This window comes from Neovison vison, chromosome 1, assembly GCF_020171115.1.
Source record: "Neovison vison isolate M4711 chromosome 1, ASM_NN_V1, whole genome shotgun sequence".
Classification (NCBI taxonomy): Eukaryota; Metazoa; Chordata; class Mammalia; order Carnivora; family Mustelidae; genus Neogale; species Neogale vison.
Window position 1 is genome coordinate 167,453,736 of NC_058091.1, and position 17,488 is coordinate 167,471,223.

The 17,488-nt window shown below is 53.6% G+C and overlaps 1 protein-coding gene across 1 annotated transcript in view; it reads left to right on the top strand.

Annotated features, from left to right (window-relative positions):
- Positions 1 to 598: 598 nt before the first annotated feature.
- ADAMTS2 (ADAM metallopeptidase with thrombospondin type 1 motif 2) overlaps positions 599 to 17,488 on the top strand; it is a 219,276-nt gene continuing 202,386 nt past the window's right edge. The window contains exons 1-2 of the mRNA XM_044262614.1: positions 599 to 734; positions 1,782 to 2,176. Of these exons, the coding sequence (XP_044118549.1) occupies positions 599 to 734; positions 1,782 to 2,176 (531 nt within the window). The remainder of the gene's footprint in view (positions 735 to 1,781; positions 2,177 to 17,488) is intronic.

The window sequence follows — 17,488 nt, forward strand, 5'->3', positions numbered from 1 at the left end:
GCCCCATTCTCCTGCCCCGTCCTGCCCCAGGGCGCCCAAGAGAGGGTGAGGCAGCTCTTTGCGCCCCTAGGCTGACGGGTGGAACCCGGGCGCCCCACGGACTCTCTGCGTGGGGATGCTCAGGCGGGCGCCGCTCGTTCGAGGTTGTGCGCCGCCAGGGCGCGTGGCGCGCCCGATGGTGGCCGGCGGCGGGGCACCCCCAGTCCGGCCCACGGCGCTACTCTGCCGCCGCCTCGGGGTGTCTCTGCTTCGCTGCGAGCCGGAACCGCGGCGGCGGCGCGAGGAGGGGAGCAGGCGGCGGCGGCCGCCGCGCCAAGAAGCGCCGGGTCACCGCAGGCTGAGGCGCCCGCCGTCCCCGCCCTCCCCCCTCGCTCGCCTTCTCCTCCCTCCCGCCTCGCTCGCTCGCTCGCTCCTTCCCTCTCCCCGCCTCCCCTCCGCGCTCCCCCGCCCTCCCCTCCGCGCCTCGCCTCCTCCGCCCCGCGCCCTGCGGTGCTGCAGCTGCGGGCGGCTCCAGCTGCCCCCAGATGTGGGCTGGGCGGCGCGCGGGGAACTTTCGCGCCGGCAGCGAGTGCGGGGCCCCGGCTGCGGTCCGGCTGCCATGGATCCGCCGGCGGGAGCCGCTTGCCGCCTGCTCTGCCCCGCGCTGCTGCTGCTGCTGCTGCTGCTGCCGCCGCCGCTCCTGCTGCCGCCGCCGCCCGCGGACGCCCGGCTTGCCGCCGCCGCCGACCCCCCAGGTAGGTGCAGCCGGGTCCCCACGCCCCACGACCCCCGTCGGCCGGGCCCCGCCCCGCGTGCTCCGCCGCCCCCTCCCCAGGCGTTGTCCAGCCCGACTTGGGCAAACTCCGCGCGCCCCGCCCGGGGCCAAGTTGGCCAACTTCAGGGCTGGGTTGGTCGCGCAGGGGGCGCCCCGCGGCGCACCGGAGCGCCTCCGGCCGGAGGGGAACCTCGGAGCGTTCGCGGCTCCCGGGATGCGGAGCAAGGAGATGGAGGGCCGGGAAAGCCCCGCGGCCGAGAGCGCGGCGCTAGCCCCAGCGGGTCCTGGGGAGCCAGGGCGAGGCGGCGCCGGGGCTCGAGTCCGGGGACGCTCGGGAGGAGCCGGGTGCTGAGCGCGCCGCCTTGGGCCCTGAGGACTGATGCGGCGCCCGGGGTGTGTGTGTGGGGGGATCCCTGAGCCTCCGAGGGACCCTGCTCCACCCCTCCCTGTCCTCGGGCGCGCGGGGAGGGGGCCGGCATCGGTCCAACCGAGAGCTGGACACGGAGGACAGGCCGCGCGTGCCCAGGGGCGCCGAGTCCTCGCCGCTCCGGAGGCTAGCGGTGAGGGCGCCCGGGCGGCGGGGGCCGCGAAGGGGTTGAGGCGAGGCGCACGGTAAGGGGCCAACCGGCAATGGTTTCGGAGCAGCCCCACGTCCTGCCAAGGACGGTAGGTTCAAGGGCCGGGGGCGCTCTGATGGGGCTGTCCCCAGGGGAACTGTGAGGAGCTCTCGAGCTTCAAAACGGAACGGGACAGGAGGCAGAGCGCTTGGCTGACTGGGTCCCAGAGGGGGACCGCCTGGGAGCGGCGGGGTTCCGGAATGGTGGCCCCGTTAACGCCCCTTCCCAGTCGGAAGAAGGCCGGGGAGGTGCAGGCTAGTTTCTGGGGGTTGCCTGGCAGAATGCCCTTTCTTTCGCAGTGGTGGTGGATGGGGGAGAGCTGGGGGGCTGCGGGGCTTGGCTGCGGGGCTTGGCGGCGGGTCCCCCGGGCTCCGAGATCTTGGCGGGTCTAACGCCCCTTCCCGTTGCAGGCGGGCCCCTGGGGCACGGAGCGGAGCGCATCCTGGCGGTGCCGGTGCGCACTGACGCCCAGGGCCGCTTGGTGTCCCACGTGGTGTCAGCGGCGTCGGCCCAGGCTGGGGTACGGGCCCGCAGGGCAGCCCCTGTCCAGACCCCGGGCTTACCTGGAGACAACGAGGAGGACCCTGGCGGCCGCCTCTTCTACAACGTCACGGTCTTCGGTCGAGACCTGCACCTGCGGCTGCGGCCCAACGCCCGCCTCGTGGCGCCCGGAGCCACCGTGGAGTGGCAAAGCGAGTCGGGTGCCACCCGCGTGGAGCCCCTGCTTGGGACCTGTCTCTACGTCGGAGATGTGGCGGGTCTGGCTGAAGCCTCCTCCGTGGCGCTCAGCAACTGCGACGGGCTGGTGAGTACTCACTTCTCTCTCGCTCCTTTCTGCCCACTGCCCTTGCCTGGCACTTGGGAGCTGGTTCCCCGTGACTCCAAGGCCTGCACTGAGGATCTCCTTTGCACCCCAGCGTGCAGGCAGCACCCGGCACAGAAGGAAGGGGTTGGCACGAAGGCAAGTTATTTCAACTGACCCCAGAGGAGTGACTTAGGCAGCGGGTGGTGTTCTCCAAAGCTCTGCCAAGTAGCAGAGTGCCGTCTCCCTGATGCCTGCGGGGCACAGGTCTTCCTGTGGTCACCAGTGTGTACGACTCCGGGAGTGTATGCATCTGCATGCGTGTTCTGGAATGTTGGTGTGTGCTCGGATCTGGGAACCCATGCAGATATGTGGATGTGCCATTGTGTGTCTTGTACATGTGTGTATCTGTGGGTTTCTGCTCCTTTGGGTATCTGGGTATCTGTTCAGTGTGTGTCCATGGGCATCTTAACATGTGTGATATGTGTGGGGGGGCACACGTGCTGGAAGTCTGTCTTCTTGTTTCTGTGTGTGCAGGTGGTGGCAGTCCAGGGAGCAGGCAGGCTTTGGTGCTGAAATGCCCAGTTATCCGTCTGCCCCCTGGCTGACCGGGAGCCACTGATTTTTCTGCTGTGGTTTCCTGTTGAACTCCAGCTGGTAATTTGAAAAGTCGGTTTTCTCTCTCTATTTTGAGCCAAGGGGAGCATTTGGAAATGCAGGCTCTGGTGCCCACGGGCAGCCTCTGAAGGACAAGGAGAGAGGCTGAGTCCCCTGCTGGGACTGGTTGGGCCACCCAGTGTGCCTTGAGCCCTGGGACGTTTTCTTGTTTCCAGGGGCCCAGAGGGACCACAGCTTGGCATGAGGGCGGCCTCAGAGGAAGCCTGGATCGATGCTCAGGGAGGCGGCTGACATTGGCGGTGCTTTGTCCGGCCGCCCCGGGGCCTGGCACGTGGCAGAAACCACTGCAGTCTTCTATTTTGGATTGGGGGTGCGGTGGTCAGGCTGGCCGGGCCTGGCCAGACATCTGAAGCCACCCACCGTGGGTTCTGCTCTAATTGCTGCTCAGAGCACTGCTGTGCGGGCGAGTGGCCGCTCTCCCGGCCCTGCTGGCCCCCGAGGCCCCTGTCCTCAGGCTAGTCCTGCTGCTGCCTGCAGAGTCTGCAGTCCCACCAGAGCCCCACAACCACTGGTGTTCTTTTTATGGAGACACAGGAAATGTCACTTGTTGCTTCGGAAAATCACTGCCTTTGGCTGGATTGAGTTAGAACCCAGGCGTATTGCAAACAGCTATAAATGTCCTTGGAGGAGTTGGGTTATTGTGGTGCAGCCTTTTATATGCCCATTGTCTCTGAGGCCATCCGGGGCCTCATAGGTGTGTCTCATTTCATGCTGTAGGTGAATTTCCTAAATAAATTGGTGCTAGGAACTCCAGGGTTTGGGAGAGCTGACTCAGATGCAGTGTGTAGGTGGGTCAGCTCCTGTGGACTGAGAGATTCCTGATGGAGAGAATTTTATGGGATGCTTTGTCTCTGTATCATTCTTTCATCTGTCATTTGGTGATTCATTTGTTTAGCCAGAACCTCCTAGTGCCATCTGTCCACTGTGCGGGTCAGGGGTGTGGCTGGCCCAGTGCCCACCTGGAGCTGGGGACCACTGATGGGCTGAGGGTCAGCTCTGGCTTGGGCTTTGACCGCAGGCTCCTGGGGGCTATTTGGAGAATGAGTTGGCAGCAGGTCAAGGGGCAGGTTGGCAACCTTAGCGGAGGGAAGAACAGGTGTGCAGGTACTGGGTGTGCGTTGGCCTGGTCGGGACAGGCATGGTGAGATGTCATGAGGACTGGCCACACACCTGCACAGGGTCCTGCAAGGCAGCTGGAAAGAAGACGAGAGTTGGAAGATGTGCTGGGGCTTGCCTGAGGGGTCTTGAATGCTGTCAAGGAAAAAGGGCCTGGAGACATTGGGTCATCAATATTAATTCTGTACTCTTCCTTCCTCCCTTTTCCTTCCTTCCTTCCTTCCCTCCTTTCTCTCTTCTGTCCCTCCTTCATTCCTTTTGTTTTGGTATGTTTCTTCTCATTTTACACTAATTAATTCCTTAACCCTTTGATTCTTTCTGTGTATCACTGATAGATCTGGGGCTCTATACATGGTGCAGAGCTGTGGTCCCCATAGCTATCATGCAGGGGAGGGATCCTCATCCCTGGTTGCACATGCTCAGATGAGGCTCCGGGAGGTCGAGCGACTTGCCCAAGACCACCATGCCTGCTGGAATCCAGCCTGGTTCCCTCCAGCCTTATGTGCCACAGGGCTCCCAAGTGGGCTGGGTAGAAGTCACTGAGATGTGCAAAATCTGTGCACTCCTCCCAATAGGCCTTACGTGAATAAATGCATCTCATTCTCCTAGCAACTCAGCCGTTAACCACCATGCCACATAGGCCCCCGGCCTCTGTAGCATTTATTCTTCCTTCAGAGATAGCAAAACTCACCAAAGCAGGTATGTCATGCTGTAGCATGTGTGCACATCCCCAGGGATCTTGTTAAAATGCAAGTTCTGGTTCAGCACATCTAGGGTGGGGCCTAAAGTTCTGCCTTCCTTCCTTCCTTCCTTTTCTTTTCCCTCCTTTCCTTTCCTTTCTTTCCTTCTCTCTTTCTCTTTCTGTCTGTATTTCTCTCTGAAAGAGCATGAGTGAGGGCAGGGAATGGCAGAGGGAGAAAGAGATAGAGAGAGAGAGAGACACTCTTAAGCAGATTCCTCACTGGGTGTGGATCTCAAGATCTGGGGCTTGTACTCAAGACCCTGAGATCATGACCTGAGCTGAAATCAAGACTTGGATGCTTAACCTACTGAGCCACCCAGAAATGCAAGTTCTGCATTTCTAATAAGCATCCTGGTCCTCAGACCGCCCTTTGAGAAGTAAGGCTCAACAGCCCCATTTCTAAAGATTTTATTTATTTATTTATTTATTTATTTGACAGAGAGTGAGAGAGAGAGTGTATGAACAGGGGGAGAGAGGGAGCAGAGGGAGAGAGAGAAGCAGACTCCCTGCTGAGCAGGGAGCCTGATGCGGTGCTTAACTCCAGGACCCTGGGGTCATGACCCGAGCTGAAGGCAGACGCTAATGCACTGAGCCACCCAGGCGCCCCATCAACAGCCCCGTTTCTGCAAGAGAGTTCTGCACATTCTTCTACTAGTTGTTCCTTGCACTCGGGTTTCAGTGGACAACAGGTGTGGGGGATGCTGCACTTTGCACTCAGCTTGGGCGATTCAGGGGGCCCATCGCAGTCTCTGGGAATTTCTGTAATAAAGAAAGCTCTCGCACTCTGAGTAATCTGTCATTTCCCACACAGAGGGGACTGTGGAACCCCTTCTTTGCAGAATGTGTCTTCCTGGAAGATGTGTAGAAAATCCATGGAACAGGGTCCCAGGAGCTTTTATGTGCACTCTCTCTCAAAAAATAAATAAATAAAATCTTTGGACAGCAGTCTTCTAGTCAAGGGGAATCTTATTTCTTAGTATCTGTCAGGATCCTTTCAGTTACAAGTGACAGACTGCTCAAATCGGTTTAAACAATAGCTCTCCTAATGCTAAGTCTTCAGGCATGACTGATTCCAGGTGTTCCCTTTAGGTCATTAGGACACATCCCATCTCCTGCCTCTGTCTTCTTTTGCGTTGGCTTTGTTCTCAAGTGTGGTCCTTCTATTCTGAGTCTAGGGGTGTCTTTTTCTGAATAATTCTGCTGAGACCTGGGTATCACTCTGACCAGCCCGGGCTCTGGTGCTCCTGTGAGGAGCAGGACATGGGATTTGCAGAACCCCAGAAATGGAGAGCGGAAGAGGTGCTGTCCCCTCAGTTACTATGAGATGGTGACTCTGAATCTGCCAAGATGTAGATTGTTCTGGAGTCAGGTAGAAGTGCAGACTTAAGAAATTCCACTTGAAAACATGCTTTGTAAGACATGCTGTGCACTTTATTCCCGGAGTCTGGCAAACGCAGAGTTTCCAGGTTTTTTGTTTGTTTGTTTGTTTGTTTTATAGCCACTAGACAGAAATCATTCATAACATTCATGAGGAGAGGTTAAGGTTTGTTTTTTCATGATGCATGAGAAAATTATGCTTAATGAAGGGTTCTTGCATGTGTTAATTTCATATTATTCACATATGCTCATTAAAAACCCAGTGAGGGGGGCTCCTGGGTGGCTCAGTCAGTAAGAGTCTGCCTTCGGCTCAGGTCATGATCTCAGGGTCCTGGGATCCAGCCCCGTGTTGGGCTCCCTGCTCAGCGGGGGAGTCTGCTTCTCCCTCTGCCTCCACCCCTCCCTCCACCCATGCACTCTCTCTCTCTCACAAATAAATAAAAGCTTATTTTTTATAACCCAAGCAGAAGCCTATTGTAATAATAGTAAATAGTAAGTCATAGTTTGCTATTATGTGCCAGACTCACTGCTGAGTGCCTTATGCCTGCATCTCCTTGTTCAGTCCTCACAACGTCCTATGGCCTGTGCTTGATACTATCCCCATTCTACAGATGAATCAACTGAGTCTCCAAATGCTGACAGCTTGCTTCAAGCTTTGCTGTTGGTATTTGAATGCATGTCTTCCACCCAATGCATCATTCCGAGATCATGCGCACTACATTTTATTGTTGGTTTTGTTTTGTTTTTTGGCATGCCAACAGAAAGAATAAAAATGAAGAAATGCACTTCTGTAAAACAATTTTTACCTTCCCTATTTTGACTCCTGGAGCCCTTCTGAGTCTGGGAGCAGGCCTGGTGGCTGAGTGGCTTGCTGATACACTGCTGACCTGCTCTAGCCTGCAGTTCTTGGCGGGTTGCCTGAGTCTTTGTAGCTGGGTGATGGTAATGGGGACTCCCGTACGGTTGAAGCACCCAGCTCCCTCTCTGCCTCCCACCTCAGGGCAGCTCTGGGGACCCCTCCAGCCTGATAGGGCATGACTAGGCTAGTGCGTGGAAGTCATCATGGGATTGGGGGTGGGAAGGGTCTGAGCTCTGAGGTCTGGTCCTGTCCTGAGGTCTGAGGGGTGGGGGCAGTGTACACCCTTCCCAGGGGGCTCAATGTGAGGCCCCATGATGCTGTGAAGCAGAACTCCCATGGTGTGCCTGAGGTGCAGAGAGACCCAAGGGTTTCTGCCTTGTGGGCTGGGGCCCCTCCACTAGGCACCTATGCTGTCCAGTATTTTTTTTTTTATTATTTCATTTATTTATTTGAGAGAGAGATGGAGCAAGCTTGAGTGGGGGTGGGGAGGGGTAGAGGGAAAAAGAGAGAGAGAATCCCAAGCAGACTCTACACTGAGTGGAGAGCCAGTGTGGGGCTCGATCCCAGCATGCTGAGATCACGACCTGAGCTGAAATTAAGAGTGAGGAGCTTGGGTACCTGGGTGGCTCAGTGGGTTAAGCCTTTGCCTTCAGCTCAGGTCATGATCCCAGGGTCCTGGGATTGAGCCCCGCATCAGGTTCTCTGCTAAGCAGGGAGCCTTCTTCCCCCACCCCCGCCGCCTGCTTCACTGCCTACTTGTGATCTCTGTCAAATAAAAAAGTAAAATCTTAAAAAAAAAAATAAAAGAGTCGGAAGCTTAACAAACTGAGCCACCCAGGAGCTTGTGTCCAGTCTTTAGTCGTTAAGAATCACTGAGGTCTACAGAGAGAAATCATCTGCTGGCCTAAGGGACCACGATGAGTTTCATTTTTCCTCACAAGCATCCTGCTTTTGAGGCCATACATTGGGCTCCTGCTGGCTCAGGTGCTGGGGGGTGGGTGGGCAGGTGTGGCAGGCTCAGTCTGTGGGGTTGAGGGCAAGGATGCCTGGGACTTGCAGCCAGTCTTCCTTCCTCCTGCCCCTCCTCCTTGTTGTTTAAGACTCATTCAGTTTAAGTGACAGAAAGCTGGCTTACAGTAAATGAAATAAACAAGGGATGTCATGAGCACGATGACTCTTGGGGTCCTGATGAGTTCAGGCATGGCTGCATCCAGGGGTTCAGGGCTTGTTTCATCACACGTTCTCTACCTTTCAGCTCTATTACTCTCTGTCTCAATATGGTCTTCCCCATGTGGGGGCCACTGGCAATTCCTGGCTTAACTTGCTGCCATGGTAGCAATCAGAAATGGAGAGTACTCCTTTCTGGATGGTTCCTGCTAGATCCTGGAGAGATCTTGGGCCCCACTGAGGTTACAGGCCCCTCTTTGAACCAATCGTTGTGATGTAAGCCTGGCCCGAGTTTCTTGCTCATGTTTAGGATTGAAAGTGAGGGTCAGATCCCCAAACCCTGGAATGGATGGATGTTTTACATGAAAGCAAGAGGAAGGTGAATGTGCCGAGCAGATGAAAACAGTTACCATTGCACTCCGTCTGGACTCTGGGTCCCCATGTCCAGATCTCTTCATGGGCTCCAGACTTTCCTGCCCAGCTGCCTCCAGGGCTCTCTCCCTGGTGACCCCGTGCTTCTGAAATGGAAAGTGGTCTCCACTTTCCTAGATTCCACTCTTTCTTGGGTGGGAATCCCAGGATCACCCCTCTCCTCCCTCTCCATGACCCGTATATCCAGCCTGCCACTGTCCTAGATGTCTCTGGACTTTATCCCTGTTCCCATCCCTCCACAATGCCTGATCCCAAGCCCTGTCTTTTGTACCTGTGATGAAGATCTGCTGCTATTTGGTCTGTCCCCAGTAACTCTTTCTCCTTACAGCAGCCACACTGATTTTCATAAACCATATATTAAGTTATGTCACTCCTTGCTCAAGATCTTTCAGTGATTCTTATTGCCTTTAAAAAAAAAAATCCAAACCTGGAAAGATATCCAAATCTACCATCCTGGCATTCAGGACCAACTATGACCTGGCCCAGTGGCCTCCAGTTTCATCTGTCACAGTGTCCCTCTCATGCCTGTGCCCCATCACACTGAGCTTTTAGTTCCCCCAACACAGGACACCCCTCATCTCAGGACATTTGCATAGGTTGTGTCCTTGCCTAGACCACTCTTTTACCTTCGTCTTTACCTGGCTCACTCCGTAGGTCTCAGCTAAATGGCATTTCATCCAGGAAGCGATCCTAGGCATTGTCATGCCAGGTTGCTCCCTGTGCTTCTTGGTAATGTGTACCATGCGTAATGTGTACCCACCCAGCTGTGTTCGCAGGGCCCCGCTCTGGCTGGGCAGACCTCACCTGGAAGCTGTGAAATGAGAGTTCCCAGGGAGAGGGGGCCAGAAGCCTATGGAGGAAATGGTTGGGGACTTGCTCCCGAGACCCTGTGTAGCCCCCAGAGCTGGCCCATCTTTCCTCATCTGCTCTCTTGCCAATCCCAGAATGCCCACACTCCCTGGGGAAGACCCTCTTGGAGAATGGTTGAAAACTCTGCCTCCTTTCCCATAGGAAAGACTTGTGCATAACATGTGGTTTTATGGTTTTCCTGCACCTACTTTGGGGTTCATGAAACTTGAGTTCAAAACCCTTGGTCTAAATCAATCTGAGTAAGAGAGGGAAGACCCTCCCCCACTTCCCCATTCCTGTATGGGGAAGTGTTGGGTGGGGGTGAGGAGATGTTGGGCTGGGCTCTGGCAAGTCATCTTCTGGACCCTGAGTAAATCCTCTCACCACTGGCCTCAGTTTGTCCAGGTGGAAACTGGGGGCTGGAGTTAACCATTTCTGGGACACTCCCAGAGCAATTCCAGGTGCCTTAGGGACCAGATGGGGATCAAACACAAGTGAGGTGACAGGGTTGGAGGAGGGAGATGTAGGGACCCTGGTGAGCCCAAGCCCCACCTCCCTTGAGAAAGTGTTGCCCCTCAGGAGTGTGGGCTCCTTGCTGCTGAGCTCCCCATTGTTTCTTCAGAGAAACTGTGTTTCTGAGTGTGTTGGTATCGCATCCAGTGAGAAGACCCTGTATGGGCCCTGAGGTCCCCTGACAGGGCCTCCAGAGGCAGGTGTGGAAGTGTTGGGAGGTGTGCTGGCAGCAGGATCTGAGATGGGCCAGGGGTCCCTACTGGCAGGGGCTGGGAACTTGCTTGAACCCAGCCTGACTTCATCATCCGTCACCCCATACCTCAGCTTCCAGCGTGTCTACAACCTTCTGGCTGGCCACCCCACCACGTCTCACTGGGAGTGACTTGGTGGAAGGGAAGGAGCATCTCAGAGGCTGTTCCCTGCCTGGGCGGGGTAGGGACGTGCATCGATCAGTGGCTGCCACGATGGAGGCGGACTTGTCAGAGGTTCGTGCTATAGGGGGCGAGTAGCAGCCTGTGACCCTGACCCACCACCCCATTTGCCTTGTGGTGGCCCCTCAGTATGGTGTAGGTGCATCCATGATCTGAAATCCAGACTCATTTATCTGTCTTCCGCCTGGACTCGTTAAAAATCACAGGCAGCCAGTAGCTGATTGCCAGGGGCTGGGGTAAAGACGGGAATGTGGTGTTATTGTTAATGGTTACAGAGTTTAAGTTTTACAAGAAAACAAGAGGTCTGATGATGGTTGCACAACATTAGGAATGCATTTAAGAGCACCAAACGACACCAAAAGTGGTTAAGATGGTGAAAAAGGGCATCTGAGGACTGGTGGGATTCAGTAGGTAGTTCAGAGGTGCAGTGGTGCCCCTTGAGCCCCGCTCGTCCAGTTTTCCTCTCCAGTGGGACTCTGTTCACTGGGGGACTAGTGGTTGCTGCTGTCCCCACCCCCCTCTCACCCCCTCAGACAGCTTGGTGGGAAAAGGAAGCCATTTTTGGGAGGTTCCCGCCACGGTCTTGAGCTTCACCCTGATTGGGCGGGATTGGATCACGGGACTTTTCCATAGCCAGTCACTGTGGCCCAGGAATGCTGTGCGCTGACTGGCTCTGGCCCGAGTCACATGCTCCAGCGGCCGCCTAGAATTGTCTGCCAAGAGCGCTTCGGGGTCGCGACCGTCAGTCATGGCCGCATCACTCCTCTATAGGCTGAGGGCCCTGCTAACCGCGCTGTCGCCCAGGCCTGCTGTGGCGACCATGAGTGCCACAGCCAAGGGGAGCAGTCTGGAGGAACTCATCTGCCCCGAGCCATGGGGACGCCCTCCAGGGGCCTGGTGTGCCCGCCTAGCATCCAGGCTGGCTTTGCTGTGTGGCGGCCTGAGCCGTGGCCTGGACCTCCCCAGTCTGGTCGCTGAAATCCATACCGGCAAATGCGTATGGATCCCTTCCTGGGACCCTCGGTCTATACCAGTGGGCAAACACATCCTTCATTACCCTCCCTGCCCTCCTCTGCTGGGGCAGCCTGGGGGAACATACGTGCGTGTTTGTGCACCTTTGTGTGGGGATGGGTGTGTGTATGTATGTGGAAAGGAGTGCTTGGGTATGTGTGTGCATGCCTATCTGTATGAGTGTGACATGAATATGTACCTGCGTGTGAATGTGTGTCTATGCTTGTGAGTTTGTGCATGGGAGTGAGCATGTGTGTGAGTGCGTGCCTCGGTGTGAGTGTGCATGTATTTGTAGGGTGAGCACGTGCATTCAAGTGTGAGTGTGTAAGCATGGTCGTGTGTGTTCTTGCCAAGGGCTTTCTGCAGGGGAGGGGACTGAGACGGGGGAGAGGTACCCAGGGGAGAGGAAGACCCTAGCTCTCTGAATCCTGGCACCACCTTGGGCCCCCTCCTCCCGCACTGGCATGCGCTCTGAAATGGGAGGGCCCAGGTAGGAGCCTCTTACTCTGCTGCTTATGTTTCATATTAAATGTCAACTGTCCACCAGGTCTGCTGTGCTGCCATTAATATGGAGAAGTTATTACAGAGCCTGGAGCTGGCTCCTCGGGCTTATCCATGAATTTCAATTACCTTGCACGTCTACTCTAGGCCTGTGGAGTGGGGCTCACAGCTTCTGCTTAGAGGCAGAGGGAACTCGGCATCCAGAACCCCAGCCCAGGCAGTGTGGAGGAGCTAGGCGGGCCCTGCACCTCTCCTCCTTGCCCCGCAGGTTTCATGAGAGCACGGACTTGGTGTGGATGGAGGCTGCTGTGTCACACAGTCCGCTCTGCCCTGTGTAGCTGGGCCGCCTGGATGAGGGCTGAAATGCACAAAACTTGTTTTCCTTGCTTGCAAAGTTGGGGGGGAGGAGCCCGTTCATGCTTGCTGGGCATTGAAAGAGTGTGTGTGCAGCAAGTACTTAGCCCAGGCCTGGGGTTTGGGAGATACTGGCCGTTTATGCCTTTCATCAGATCTGAGATGTCATCAGTTACAGGGCACACACTCCCAATTACACTGCACCATGCAGTGTAATTGCACACACTGCAATTACACTGCACCATGGCACTCTAACTACAGTCCTAAGAGGCATAGACACCAGCAGCCGTGCCCCCAGTTGCTCCAAACAGTGGGCCTTTCCTCCCTTTTCACTTGCTTGGCTTACTTAGTGTGTGACTGCCTTCTTTTCTGGGTGTCTTCCTCTCTTTGGTAAAGCATGGAGTTGCAGTCCTTCCTCCAGGACGTTTCCTCACTGATGCCAACGCTATCCACTCCGTTGTCTCTGTGCTTTTGTGCGCACATCATCATTTTTTTTTTGCCATCACGGTGTGACTTTTTGAAGATATTTTGGATAGTAGGGATCTCAACACAGGAAGTGCTGATCCTACATGCAGTTCAGGTAAGGGATAGCATATGAGCCACATGCCATTGTTGGGTTGGCGTTTGCGAGGCAATGCCAGCCACCACATGGTTGCTGCTGGCTGCTGGTGGTGATTAAAACCCAGTGATTTCATTCTGACTTCAGAGGTGGTAAATGTGGAAAATGTAGGTCTAGAGTCCTGGACAGGCAGGTTGTTTTTTTTTTTTTTATTGTTGTTGTTGTTGTTATTTTGTTACAAGTGATTTTAAGGCCATGCCTGAGCTGGTAGGCAGTTCTCATGTTAGGAAGTAGAGCAGCAACGGGGATTGGGCGGTTCACCCCAGAAGGACCAGTCCTTGCTAGGTCTGTGAGTGGCATATTCAAGGATTTGTCTCTGAACCTGGGTATTTCTCTTTTGAAAGCAGGGATTTGGGACTACATGGCAAATAAGGTGTATTTCTCTACCATGCAAGACTTGTCCAAGTGGCCAGTCTGATTGGGACAGAGCTTCTGAAGGTATGAGAAAAAGTAGCTCAAGAGCTGTGAATATGAACATATATGTATTTTTAATGGATGACGTCGTCTCCTATCAGTTGCAAATGAAATGTTGGGTTAACCAATATCACAGATCAAGTCTCTACCAGCACTAAACTGTATTTATTATTAGAGCCTTAAAGCTGTGATAGCTAAAGAATTAGCTGCTTTATAGTTACATTATCCACCACAGTAGCCATGAACCAGGTGATGCTATCACTACTTGAAAGGTGGCTGGTCCTAAGTGAGAGGTGCCCGAGTGTAAAATATTCAGTATTCAAAGTCTTAGTGTAAAATGTATATGTGTGTATAAATATCTCATCGATAATCTAAAAGTATCGAGTATAGATTGAAATAATATTTTGGAGGTAGTGGATAAAGTAAGATACATTGCTGAAATTGATTTCACCTGTTTTTTTTTGTTTTTTTTTTTTTTTTTCTTAAATGTGGCTCCATGTGAAGTTCTCATTACATTTCTGTTGGACAGTGCTGCTTTGAGACATCTGGCTGGACACTTCCCGTTTCACTGTTATTCTTTTGCAAAATTTTCTTGGCTGGTCACCTCTGTTTATTTCTTTCAATTGAATTTTAGAATTATTTTGTCAGGTTAAAAACATCTCTTGCAAGTTTGATTGACATTAAATTAAACTTAGAAACCAATTAAAGGAGGAGTTGACATAATTTATAGTATTTACCAGGAACATGGTGTATTTTTCAATTGATTTCATTTTGCTTTGATGTTATTCGGTAAAGTATTATACATTTTTTTATATGGGTCACTCATTATTTTAAATCAGGGTCATTTCAAGGATTTTGTTTTTCCATTTTGCTATTGTTTATGGAATCACTTCCATCTATCATTGGTGTACAGGAAGGCTATTGATTTTTATATAATTAACTTTTATCAAGCTGCTTGATAGAACTCATTAATTCTAATATATCTTTGTGCATTCCCCTGGGTTTTCTAGGTATACAGTTATACTGTCTATAAATGATGATAATTTCGGAGGCTCGTTTCCAATCAGCACCATCTAGAACCTTCAGAGTAATGTTAAGTAACAGCAGCAGCTTTGTGCATCCGAGTCTGTGCCTGGCTCTGACGGGAACGCCCCTGGCATTTCTCTGCTTAATAAAATATAATGCTTGCTCGTGGACTAAGATGGATTTCGTGAGAAGGCAATATCCTCTGAATTCTAGTTTTCTGAGGTCCTGTTTTTATCAGCACAGGAGCTCAAATCTAGATTAAATTTGTCTAACACCTCACACACCACTGCCTCCCTCCCTGCCCTCGACCCCCAAAGCCGGAGGTGTTAGACAATTCCCAGGGACTGTGTTTCCCAAGGACCTGGGACTCTGGGCTGCTGGCAGGTCCCCTGAGTTGCCTACTTGCTGGCCCTGAAATGCAAGCCAGCTCCATTTCCAGCTGTCAGGGCCCCTCCCAGGAAGAGGCTGGGGCATGCTGCTGAGGAAGGTGGTGGAGGCTGAACTGCCCAGCTGAGCAGGTGGCTTCCAGGAGAGCTGGAACCAATTCTTAGAAAGCCCACATGAGGACAAATTGCCAACTGACATGCTGGGTTCTCCCTCTCTCAGTGGTGTGTCTCCCAACCTTCAGTTTTTCCCGAGTCAATCAACCCTCTTGCTTAGTGGTTGATTCCTGCCCACATGCCCCTACCCCGTTGGGGTCCTACTGGTACCTTAATTCCCACATGTTTCTAGAAGGTCTTTTCTGAAAGTCTCTCGTTCCCATAGAGGGAATCTGTGGCCTGTTGTGTAGAGAATAAAATTGTTCTCCATTGTGTTGTCTGTCTCTTTCCCCACAGATGGGCATGGGATTTGGGCACCTTTGAACAATATCTGTGCGGGGGTCCCAGCCTGAGAGATTCTGATTTATCAGATGCGGGTAGGACTTGGGGGTCTGTGTTTTTCAAGAGCTATAAGGGAGAGTCTTATGCATAGCCATTGGGCATGCACTGAGGGTCAGGAGGTATGAGGCTGGACAGAACCAGGTTCAGGGCTGACTCTCCACTTGGCTGGCCTGTGACCCTCAGTTTCCCCAGCGGCCACCCACCTTCCTTGGGGATGAGGGGGTGAGGGGGAACAAGCTGGTTGGCCTCGGTCCAAAAGGTTTGGGATCCAAACTCTTTGGGAGGTTGGGGTGGAAGGAGATGGTGTCTAAGAGGAACAGCTAGGCCTCCAGGTGGCCCAGGACCATGGGAGCTGCTACTGAGGTATTAGCTCCTGACCCTCTATGCCCTCCAGTCTTTTACCTGGAAATTTAGAGCGTGGCAGACGGAGGAAGGCTGAGGCTGCCTGTCCGCACAGTGGGTGGGTAGAACTCACTTGGCACTGGGTACTGATCCTGCAGGCTTTTGGGCAGGGTGGGGGCAGGGACATCTCTGCCATGGTGTCCCTCTGTATCCCCCAGCCAGACCCTGTGCCCTGTGAAGCTCCCATCCCTCTTGCCTCCATTCTGCCCTCAGCTCCTCAGCTCCACTGGCTGACCACTGGCCCCTGGTGTGAGCTCACTATCCTTGAGTTGAGGCCTGAGCTTCCTGGGTGGTTGGGTGTGTCCTAGCCACCAGTGGCTGGTCTGAGACCTGCATACAGAGTGAGGAGAGGTCCCAGGCCAGGGCTCAGCTCAGCTGTCAGAGGGAAGGCCTATTTTCTGAGCAGCCCCCGGGAAGTAGAACGGGGTCGTGGCTCAGACGCCGGAAGCCCTTCCATCCTCCTTTCCCAGGCATGCCCTCTTTCTCTTGTCTCTCTTCCCTCCCTCCCTGCCCTGTCATGCCCTCTTCTCTCCTCCCTCCGTTTTACCCCCTCCTTTCTTTTCCTCCCTTCCCTTCCTTTCCCATCCCCTCTCTTTCCCAAAGTGAGCCCCCGACTTGGGCAACTGGGACTCTTGGGTGAACTTTTCTTGGTGCTGGGCTCTTCATTACTGGCCATACACTCTGACCCAGGCTGTGCCTGCACATTCTTATTCATACTTCACCTCCTGTGACACTGGGAATGGGATCTCATCTGGAAGGAAAGTAGGGCTCAGACAGGGGGAGTGACCCACTCCAGGTCACATGGAGCCCATGGCCTGTGCTCCTGCTGCTGCATGTGGAACTCTGCTGCACCTGGAAACTTCTGTTGTCCTGAGGTACACATCACCACACATCACCCCACCCCCAACCCATATAGCAGGGTTAATTATTGCCCTAGGCAGGGGAGTCCCTCCTCTCCTTGGCCACTGAGCTCTTGGTGCATTTTGGCAAACAAGGTTAAGGCCAAGCCCCTGCCCTGTCAGAGCAACCCCTACCTCAGATAGGCTGGCCTGGCCTTTGATTGGCATTTTTCTTATTGTAGTACCCAGACCGTTGTGGGCTGTGTCCTTACTGGGGAGGCTGGTTGGACCAGTCTGTGTCCTGACCTGGGCTGCTGTGGAAGGTTGTGTAGGTGGTGTCCTGCACAAGGGCTCCTGGGCACGGGGGTGCAGGAGGCCAACTTCTGCTCAGAGTCTGGGAGTGGATGGGGTGGAGGGTGGAGGGTAGCCAAAGCTGTGTGGAGGACAGCAGCCACTGGAGTGGGGGAAGGCGAGGCCAGGCATCTGCCCCTTAATCAAGGCCACTGAGTCCGTGCATTCATTCATCTCCCTTTCTCCCTGCATTCATTCACCCTTTATGAGCTTAGGCAGAATGATAGCCACAACGTTTCCTTTCTTATTTTTACCATGCCAACTTTTTAGTTCTTCTGGCCAGTTCTGCCAGGCCTTTGCTGTTAATTTCTTCTGTGTATTTAGATCGTAGAAAATAATCAGCCTTTCAAAGAAGTGCTCTTGACATGGATTTTGATTTTTAAATATTTAACTCCTTTAATTCAAGTGAAGTATGTTTCCTGTACTGTATGAGGTGTGGGTTTTAGATACTTATTTTTTTCTAAATTGCCGCTCTGTGTCTCAGTGGCAGGCGTTAACGAATTCACCCCTTTCCTTATATCTTTGGGATGTGCACTCCCTCATCTGTGAAGCTCGTGGAGGTGCTCTGGCTTTCTGGTCTGTTTTATTTATACCTGCTCAAAGCCCTTTGTCAATGCTATGTTCTAGTATCTGATAGGGCAGGTTATCACCATCATGGCTTTAAAAAAATGTTTTAACTATTTTTGTCCATTTTCCAAATGGATTTTGGGTTTGTTTGCTTATGATCTTAAGCAGTATCACAAGAGGATCTTT